This window comes from Carassius gibelio, chromosome B21 (genome assembly GCF_023724105.1).
Source record: "Carassius gibelio isolate Cgi1373 ecotype wild population from Czech Republic chromosome B21, carGib1.2-hapl.c, whole genome shotgun sequence".
NCBI lineage: Eukaryota > Metazoa > Chordata > Actinopteri > Cypriniformes > Cyprinidae > Carassius > Carassius gibelio.
The window spans coordinates 28,673,013-28,684,296 of NC_068416.1; the positions used below are offsets into that span (position 1 = coordinate 28,673,013).

At 37.4% G+C, this 11,284-nt stretch overlaps 1 protein-coding gene across 1 annotated transcript; it reads left to right on the top strand.

Annotated features, from left to right (window-relative positions):
- Positions 1–7,426: 7,426 nt before the first annotated feature.
- On the top strand, positions 7,427–10,686 carry LOC127986312 (uncharacterized). The gene is made up of 2 exons (XM_052588594.1): positions 7,427–8,169; positions 10,437–10,686. The coding sequence occupies exons 1-2, from the start codon at positions 7,462–7,464 to the stop codon at positions 10,656–10,658; spliced, it is 930 nt and encodes a 309-aa protein (XP_052444554.1). The 5' UTR covers positions 7,427–7,461; the 3' UTR covers positions 10,659–10,686.
- The last annotated feature ends 598 nt before the right edge of the window (positions 10,687–11,284 follow it).

Sequence of the window (11,284 nt, forward strand, 5' to 3'; positions counted from 1 at the left end):
TGATTGGTGTTGGATGCTAAGGTTTACTGACTGTGATTTTCATACCTGAGCTCATTCTATTTTCTCTCTCTCTCTCGCTCTCTCTCTCTCTCCCTTATTTGGATCCCGTTATGTCTTGTATAAAGTTTACTGTCTGTATTGTCGTATGCATATTTACTCTGCGTGATTTGTAGTTTGATGTATTTATTAGTTTAATTATTAAAAACCCATATATTCATGATTGGCTTGGACTCCACCCCATTCACATTACGAGTCACTGAAATGTCTGATCTAGCTACAAGCTTTAAATTTAGAAACTAAATTTATCATAATGATAGGATAATGTTTTCATGGCCAGAGAATATTTTTCCTTGAATTATAAGAAGTGATAACTTTATTGAAAATTGATAGTGCAAATCTTACGGCCGTTGCTGGACAAACCACTGTTTGATTTGCAGCAATTTACAGTAAGAGATATCACAACAATTGACTTACGCATTGTTGTTACAAGATGTTATCGAGAATTATTTTATTTTGATCTGCAGTCAAAAAAAAAAAAAATAATAATAATAATAAACAACAACAACAACAACAACAATAATAATAATAATAATAATAATAATAATAAATAACAATAATAATAATGTGGGTTAGTGACTTTATTTTGAAATACATGATTGCTTATTAGATGCTAAATATATGAATTAAAGAAAGACTGATTGAATAAAAACACTTAATGGTAATAAGGCTATATTTTTTTGCCCTTTAGCTTTATTTTATATTAGCTAAGATGTATGATGTTGTTGTTTTATTATTTATATTATTATTATTATTATGAATTTAGTTATGTATTAAATTACAGGAAATGTTCAGTTGCAGAAATCCTTTTGAATGCAGATCCATATTGTGAGATGACAATAAAATAAATAAATAAAAAACAAATAGGCATTGCTTTAGGTTATAAGTGTGCTTTACAATTAAAACATATTGTATATAACACACACATATATATATATATATATATATATATATATATATATATATATATATATATATATATATATATATATATATATATATATATATATATAAAAACATATAATATAATGCATGACATCGGTCACTGTTCTTTTCACGCTAGTGTGTGTGAGATGCATATTAAATTATCTTGGTTAACATTAGAGGCAAAAGTAAAATATAATCTTTTGTCGCTCATGCACAAGGTCATGGCTAATGAAGCATATAACTTTATGAAAGAAAAATATTGTTTAGTGGATATGGTCATGAGCATGTGACACGCTCAGTCAGCAACAAGATAAAGATTACTCCTAGTCCAAGATGTAATTTTATAAAGAATACTATTGTATACAGAGGGGCTGTAGAGTGGAACTCACTTCCATCCAGCGTCACGGAACTCAAAAGTAAATTTTCTTTTAAGAAAACAACAAAACAGAGATTACAGGTGTGAAAGTATTACTTATTTTCATTTTTGCATGTTTTGTTTTAAATTGTTTGAATTGCATGTTGAATAGATGTTGCTTTTTGGATAACTGCATAATTTGTACTTCTTTCAAATGTGTGTCATGGTAGCTAATATATTGTATAGTTTTTATAGATTTTATTGATGTATTGATTAATTGAATTTTGTATTGTGACTTCAGTTGACCCCAGGAAGACTAGCGACCACCATAGTGGGAGCTAATGGAGATCCAAATAAAACAATAAAACAATAAACATCACCTGGGCCCTCATTAACAGGGGACACATGTGCTAAATATCTCTGAAGTAAACTCATCCCAGAACAAAACCTGTTATGTTCAGAGAATGGGTTGCTATGGCTACATATCCTGAAAGTTACTTCAGTTTTTGAAGCCAAAAGTTTCATTATCTGTTTGCTTATAAAGGCATGTTATATAACCTGTTTTCTGGAATACAGAGTTCACTTTATAATACATTTAACATAAATACAGCTTTGTAAGAGACGTTTGAGCAGTATATGCATTAAACAATAAAATAAAATAGTATTTACTCCACATTATTCTTAGATAACAAATTAATGACTAAATGAATTTCATCAAAATAAAACTAAGCATATTAAAACTCCAGACACTGTGTCAGAGTAATTAAACTAAATTGTTTGGATAGATGGTTGTTCACACACATCTTTTATCTTATAGATCATAATCAGATTTCTTTACCTGTGAGAATGATCAGTCCCAGCAGACACTTATAAGCCCTTTCTTGTTTTTGTCAGTCTTTCTCTCATTCTGTATTTATAGCTCTTCTTGTTTCTGTCAGTCTTTCTCTCATTCTGTATTTATAGCTCTTCATTTAAACATCATCACCTCATCATCTGTGGGTGTTAGCTTCCTCAAATCTCACGAACTGACCATTGAGCTGCACTTCACCCAAACCACACTGACACTCAACACTGCTATTTTTTTTTTAGAGCTGTGAGCTGTTGTCAAAACCCATCACAGAGTGTGAAAACTCAGTTTCCCTTTTCTTTAATTGGATTTCCTTTCATATTGCTGTAGTTGCCAAACACTATTTACAAATGACTTTTAGTTTCAGTGCTGCTAAACTCTGCAGTGAAGTGTCTGCAGGATCAGAAATGATGTGATGCATTACATGTACTGCGTTAAGCTAACTGAGACTTGTTAGAGCATTTGTATATCATTGCTCTCTTTTTTTTTATTTTGATTGCTTCCATTATCCTCATTTGTAAGTCGCTTTGGATAAAAGCGTCTGCTAAATGACTACATGTAATGTAATGTAAAATGACAAAGTTGATGTAAAGTGTGAATCTGTGCATGTACCTTTTTATTTTATTCTTATTTTTTGCACATTTGAGTAGTTGTTTTCCCAACAGTGCACATTTTGAATAGCTCCTTTAAATGAAACATCCATTTCAGCTCTTGGAGACTTTATTAATGAGCTGATGATGTGAATTAAATGTGTTTAGTAAGAGTGGTAACACACATCTTTGGATGCTTCTCCTTCAGTCAGTTTGCAATGACTGGAGTCTGTAGCCAGGAGTTTAGTGTCATCAGATGGCTACCAAACATCCTGAAGTGTTTCAACTCTTAACCATAACACTCTTCTGTTGGTGGATCAGCAGTGGCTGTTCACTTCCTCCTGACAGCCAGCTCAACTCTTTACTCCTGCTCTAAATCCATCAAGAGTCTCTCTCTGCTGCCTCCCTTAGTCTTCACACTGCCTTCTTTCTCTCAGTCTCTCTCCGACCAAAGTCTGTGAAAAAAGTGAAAGAGTGAAAGTGACATAACATATGGTGACTAGGGCTGGGATAAACGATTATTTTTTAAATTATTAATCTAACGATTAATTTTTCCAGACCGATTCGATTTCGATTATCTCCCCATTAATTGACTACTAACAATTTATACATGTCGATTTACATATCTTAATGAAAAAAACATGAATTCCTTAACATTGCAATATATGTTTATTGCTCTTAAAATGACAAAATAAAAGACTGACTAAGAATGCATTACTTTGCACTTGTATAGAGATAGCATTCAATAAAACCTTGAAGCCTTGAAAACACATAGCTTACTGAAACAAGCTTACTGAACACATAGGGCCTAGCTTACTGAAAAAAAGTTCTTCTTTCAGATGAAAATAACAACAACTTGATGTCTAGCATTCAATAAAGAAGGTCACCCAAAATACTTGTTTAGAGCAATTGAAAGAATACAGTAACCAATGTAAACTTGAGGGCTTTAAGCTAATACAGAGAGTGTTTTTCCAACAAAAAAAAATTAACAGTGGGAGCCAGCAGCCTGTCATGGAGAGAAAAAATCTCAGAAAAGCTCCATGTGAAACTTTGGCGTTCCGCCCTTTTTCTATCGTGTCTAATGATTTTGGTTAATATGCACGAGGGAGAGAGAGAGAGAGAGAGAGAGAGAATTTTTTTGAATTTTAACAAAACTTTTATTACAAATTCATCTCACAGTACAATTAAATTACAATGTGCATAAATATTAAGAGCAACCTCAACTCTCAATAAATGTGTAAAAAACAAATCACCCTCAGATACAGAACATAAAGCCTCGTTGCAACACCAAATACCTTCAAAGGTACATTTCACCCATGCTCAAAGCACCAGAAATCTCAGCATTGACTTCCTCAGACACCTGGGGTAAGTCGCTGAAAAAATCACTGTCACTCCTGTATTGTGGCCCAAGTTCATTTTTATACAGGTTTTCATAGAACACAACTGCTCTCTTGCGAATGTCCGCAAAGTCTGTCAATAAACCTCCAGACTCAGAGCGCAGAGCATGGATGACTCTGCTCTGACCGTTCTTTTTCTCCAGGTTAAAAAAGAACTTGGATGGAGCATCCATTTGGTCCACACTCTGGAACCTTGACCTGACCAGAGCCCCCTGTGTTCTGATGTTCAATAAATCAGCCAACTGTGTCCTTTTCTTTGACAATGAATCTAAATACCTCCGGCTATCAGTTGACTCAGCTAATTCTAAAAGTTTTAAAATGTCAGTCTCCAAGGTGTTCATAATCAAACTTGTCTCTCTAGTGACGTTTTGAGTATACTGCAAACAAAATTGTTTTATTTGGGCTTTCCCAAAATCCCACCACTGTCGTAGAGACTTAAAAGAACCCTTTGTGGTTCTGAACTCATCCCAGAACAGTTTAAAGACGTTCTTAAAGCACCTGTCACTTAACAAAGTAGTGTTAAGCTGCCAGTATGCACTTCTTGGTTTAATGGAGTTTAAAACAGTAATTAAACATTTCTTTACAATATTACAGTGATGCTTAAAAACATAAAACCGATCCAATCTTGCCAGCGAAATCACACTGTCACGAACATGAGTCCAAGTATACTGTTTTTGTGCCCCATTAAATTGTCTCCAAACATCACATAGCTCATGGGTCTTGACAAACTGGATCAAACGATTACGAGACGGCAAGTGAGGTTCAATATGGTTTCTGTCCAAGTTTGACTGTGCACAGTTTAAGTCACCACCCACGAATAAATATTCTTCTACACAGCATTTTTGTAAGACCAAACAGAAAGTATTTAAAAATAGCATTCTTTCTATTGGTGCGGTTGGAATATACACGCAAATAAAAACAAAAATAAAGTTCTCAAAAATAGCTCTTACTTTTAAAAGCCTGCCCTTAACTACTTCATCCACCTGATAAGAGGTTGGATTGAAAGCTTTAGAAAAAAGAATAGCCACCCCTCCACTGACGGAGGTGTTGTGGCTCAACACAGAGACCCCGTCCCACTCCTCAGCCCAATCAGCAGCATTCCTCAAGTCACTATGTGTTCCTTGCAACATAAGAACATCTATTCTTTTTTGTTTAACTACTTCAAACATAGCTGTTCTTTTTCTAATTTCTCTTACTCCATTTGTATTTAAAGTCGCAATATTCACTTCACTCATGCTTGGAGAAATGAAAGAGACTAAGACACAAATTAGCACTCCATACACACACACCACATTACTAGCTGGGCTGCTATACTTTCTCACTACCATCATTGGCATGGTCAGAAGTGAGTTTTTTTTAGTCGATATAACTCCTTGTTTGTAAACAAACTCTCCAACATAAAAAACCTGGTTTTATCAACGAACTGCTTCGTGTCAGAAAAATAATCAGCTACACAGACCCCTCTCTTGTTTTTAGTAGCTTTTAAAAACAGTTTAATGTCTTCGACTTCACAACCTCGACTAGAGAAGTCACTCTGAGAGAGACTGACGCTAGAATCAGAAGATTCACTGTCACTTTCACCACAACAAACATCCACGTCAGCTTTCTTAGCTCTAACCGTCTGAAACTCGTCAGATGTTTTCCTTTTCGACGGAACTTTGAAATCAGTCTGCTCTGTCTCCATTTCAATGCCATCACCAAACGAATCGAGCAGTAAAAGATTAGGTAAATTGACACTTTTTGGCGTATTCGATGTTTTAACTTCACCCGGTCTATTTTCCTCAACCACATTTTCAGGTTCTTTTACCTGGATCGCCGCACTCTCGGCCGCGGGTGGATTCACTGCAGCTCTGTCCTCCACTGCACCTGTCCCCGCTGCACCCGTCTCTGTCGCACCTGTCCCCGCTGCACCCATCTCTGTCGCACCTGTCCCCGCTGCACCCATCTCTGTCGCACCTGTCCCCGCTGCACCCGTCTCTGTCGCACCTGTCCCCGCTGCACCCATCTCTGTCGCACCTGTCCCCGCTGCACCCGTCTCTGTCGCACCTGTCCCCGCTGCACCCATCTCTGTCGCACCTGTCCCCGCTGCACCCATCTCTGTCGCACCTGTCCCCGCTGCACCCATCTCTGTCGCACCTGTCCCCGCTGCACCCGTCTCTGTCGCACCTGTCTCTGTCGCCGGCCGAGCCTCGTCTGACGGACCAGCCTCACTAACATTAACATCATCAGCCGCTGCCCCGTTTTCTGTATTTTTACCAGGACACGCACGGATCAAGTGCCCCGCTAATCCGCATTTAAAGCACTTCATCTTGTCCATGGTAACATAAACGACATAATCAAACTCATCCACTTTTATATGCAGAGAAAGATCTAAATCCTCATCTTCTTTTAGGATCATGTAAACGAATCTCCTAAATGAAACCACATGTTTCAAAAGAGGAGATCCACTACCAATCGGTATCATTTTAATAGGTGAGACCAATTTTCCATATCGTGATAGGATTCTTACCAAAGTTTAATCGCTAATGAAAGGCGGAACGTTCGACAACAAAACTTTTTTTGATGGCATAGAAAGTGGGAGAACATGAGTAAAAAGATTCTCAATCACTATACCATTCTCAACTAGGTCATTTGCCTTTTCAACAGAGCTAAGAAAGATGACAATGGCACTGTTCATTCTGGAGGCTGACATGATATGTTCATGCCCAACGACCTCTCCTGCAGCCAGGCAACAGTCTTCCACACTCACTGCAGACGCCACTTTTACTCCATGGCGCCGCGTGAGTTTACTCAAACCTTGCATACGTGGGGCTGTCATGCTGCCCGCGGAAAAAAACACGGTAGCACGCGGCCCAAACCAACAAATACACCACCACTTCTTAACAATAACCCATACAACAAAGAAAAGAAAAGAAAGAAAGAAAAGAATTCACTCACAAGCTCCAATTCACACGCAAACGTTCCTCTCTCACTCAGCAGTCACACGTCACACCGGAAATGAGAGAAGAGAGAGAGAGAGAGAGCAAGACAGCGCTCGTGTAGTTTGAAGACTGTGAGTGCGCGAGCCTGCGTGAAACTTTGGTGTTTCGCCCTTTTTCTATCGTGTTTAATGATTTTGATTAATATGCACAAGGGAGAGAGAGAGAGAGAGAGAGAGAGAGAGCAAGAAGCGCTCATGTTGTTTGAAGACAAAGGCAAAGGGGCAAAGGGGGAGGAGTTGCTTCAATTTATAATAACGTTTTCAGGATTTCTCAGAGGGCAGGCTTCAAGTATAACTCGTTTGAAGTAATGGTGCTTCATATAACATTATCCAGAGAAACCAATGTTAGTGATAAATCCCCTGTTATGTTTGTACTGGCTACTGTATACAGGCCACCAGGGCACCATACAGACTTTATTAAAGAGTTTGGTGATTTTACATCCGAGTTAGTTCTGGCTGCAGATAAAGTCTTAATAGTTGGTGATTTTAATATCCATGTCGATAATGAAAAAGATGCATTGGGATCAGCATTTATAGACATTCTGAACTCTATTGGTGTTAGACAACACGTTTCAGGACCTACTCATTGTCGAAATCATACTCTAGATTTAATACTGTCACATGGAATTGATGTTGATAGTGTTGAAATTATTCAGCCAAGTGATGATATCTCAGATCATTATTTAGTTCTGTGTAAACTTCATATAGCCAAAATTGTAAATTCTACTTCTTGTTACAAGTATCGAAGAACCATCACTTCTACCACAAAAGACTGCTTTTTAAGTTATCTTCCAGATGTATCCGAATTCCTTAGCATATCCAAAACCTCAGAACAACTTGATGATGTAACAGAAACTATGGACTCTCTCTTTTCTAGCATGTTAAATACAGTTGCTCCTTTACGCTTAAGGAAGGTTAAGGAAAACAGTTTGACACCATGGTATAATGAGCATACTCGCACCCTAAAGAGAGCAGCCCGAAAAATGGAGCGCAGCTGGAGGAAAACAAAACTAGAGGTATTTCGTATTGCTTGGCGGGAAAGTAGCATATCCTACAGAAAAGCATTAAAAACTGCTAGATCTGATTACTTTTCTTCTCTTTTAGAAGAAAACAAACATAACCCCAGGTATTTATTCAATACAGTGGCTAAATTAACGAAAAATAAAGCCTCAACAAGTGTTGACATTTCCCAACACCACAGCAGTAATGACTTTATGAACTACTTTACTTCTAAAACGATACTATTAGAGATAAAATTGCAACCATTCAGCCAACAGCTACAGTATCACATCAGACAGTGCACTATAGACCCCCTGAGGAACAGTTCCACTCATTCTCTACTATAGGAGAGGAAGAATTGTATAAACTTGTTAAATCATCTAAACTTACAACATGTATGTTAGACCCTATACCATCTAAGCTCTTAAAAGAGGTGCTTCCAGAAGTCATAGGTCCTCTTCTGACTATTATTAATTCCTCATTGTCATTAGGATATGTCCCCAAAACCTTCAAGCTGGCTGTTATTAAGCCTCTCATAAAAAAGCCACAACTTGACCCCAGAGAACTAGTTAATTATAGACCAATCTCGAATCTCCCTTTTCAATCAATCAATCACCTTTATTTATATAGTGCTTTAAACAAAATACATTGCGTCAAAGCACTGAACAACATTCATTAGGAAAACAGTGTCTCAATAATGCAAAATTATAGTTAAAGGCAGTTCATCATTGAATTCAGTTATGTCATCTCTGTTCAGTTGAAATAGTGTCTGTTTTTATTTGCAATCAAGTCAATGATATCGCTGTAGATGAAGTGACTTTTCTGTCCAAGATACTAGAAAAGGTGGTATCCTCACAATTATATTCCTTCTTAGAGAATAATGGTATATGTGAGGATTTCCAGTCAGGATTTAGACCGTATCATAGTACTGAAACTGCTCTCCTTAGAGTTACAAATGATCTGCTCTTATCATCTGATCGTGGGTGTATCTCTCTATTAGTTTTATTGGATCTTAGTGCTGCGTTTGACACAATTGACCACAACATTCTTTTGCATAGACTTGAACACTTTGTTGGCATCAGTGGAAGTGCATTAGCATGGTTTAAATCGTACTTATATGACCGCCATCAGTTCGTAGCAGTGAATGAAGATGTATCATATCGATCACAAGTGCAGTATGGAGTACCTCAAGGCTCAGTTCTAGGGCCGCTACTCTTCACGCTTTATATGTTACCCTTGGGAGATATCATCAGGAAACATGGTGTTAGCTTTCACTGTTATGCTGATGATACGCAGCTCTATATTTCCTCGCAGCCCGGTGAAACACACCAATTTGAAAAACTAATGGAATGCATAGTCGATATAAAAAATTGGATGACGAGTAATTTCTTACTGCTAAATTCAGAAAAAACAGAGGTGTTAATCATAGGGCCTAAAAACTCTACTTGTAATAACCTAGAACACTGTCTAAGACTTGATGGTTGCTCTGTCAATTCTTCGTCATCAGTTAGGAAACCTAGGTGTGCTACTTGATCGCAATCTTTCCTTAGAAAAGCCACGTTTCTAGCATTTGTAAAACTGCATTTTTCCATCTCAAAAATATATCTAAATTACGGCCTATGCTCTCAATGTCAAATGCAGAAATGTTAATCCATGCATTTATGACTTCAAGGTTAGACTATTGTAATGCTTTATTGGGTGGTTGTTCTGCACGCTTGGTAAACAAACTACAGCTAGTCCAAAATGCAGCAGCAAGAGTTCTTACTAGAACCAGGGAGTATGACCATATTAGCCCGGTCCTGTCCACACTGCACTGGCTCCCTATCAAACATCGTATAGATTTTAAAATATTGCTTATTACTTATAAAGCCCTGAATGGTTTAGCACCTCAGTATTTGAATGAGCTCCTTTTACATTATACTCCTCTACGTCCGCTACGTTCTCAAAACTCAGGCAATTTGATAATACCTAGAATATCAAAATCAACTGTGGGCGGCAGATCCTTTTCCTATTTGGCTCCTAAACTCTGGAATAACCTACCTAACATTGTTCGGGAGGCAGACACACTCTTGCAGTTGAAATCTAGATTAAAGACCCATCTCTTTAACCTGGCATACACATAACATACTAATATGCTTTTAATATCCAAATCCGTTAAAGGATTTTTAGGCTGCATTAATTAGGTAAACCGCAACCGGAAACACTTCACATAACACCGTACTTTCTACATCATTAGAAGAATGGCATCTACGCTAATATTTGTCTGTTTCTCTCTTGTTCCGAGGTCACCGTGGCCACCAGATCCAGTCTGTGTCCAGATCAGAGGGTCACTGCAGTCGCCCGGATCCAGTACGTATCCAGACCAGATGGTGGATCAGCACCTAGAAAGGACCTCTACATCCCTGAAAGACAGCGGAGACCAGGACAACTAGAGCCCCAGATACAGATCCCCTGTAAAGACCTTGTCTCAGAGGAGCACCAGGACAAGACCACAGGAAACAGATGATTCTTCTGCACAATCTGACTTTGCTGCAGTCTGGTTTATTGGATCTTATCTTAATACTTCCTGTTTCCTGTGCTTTTTGTGATGCCCTTTATTCTTTCCAGGTGTTTCTATTTTTTTTTTTTTTCATAAGTCTTTTTTAATAAATACCCCTGTGGTGTACTTTGTCAGTCTGGCCCAGTCTGGCCCAGTTTGCCCAAAGGGACCAGATTTTATTTTTATTTACAGGTTTTTTATACCAAATTTATTTAAATTATTCTTTGCTGGACCCAGGTCACAAAAAGGTTGACGTAGAGCTGAGATTGTGACGGTGTGTGATCAGTCTTGAATCAAATGTGATGCTAACAGCAATCATCAACTAACAGACGTCAAACAGAATCATACTGATTTTGCATATAATAAACATATAAAAAACATATAATAAACAATAAACATAACATAACATAACATAACATATATCATATCATAACATAACATGACATGACATGACATAACATAACCTTTACGTAAAGAGATACTTCACCCAAAAATTTAAATCCTGTCATCATATAATCACTCTCAATTTGTCCAAACCTGTGTGAATGTTTTTTTTTTTCTTTTTCTTTCTGTTTAGCACAAAAAAAAGATAT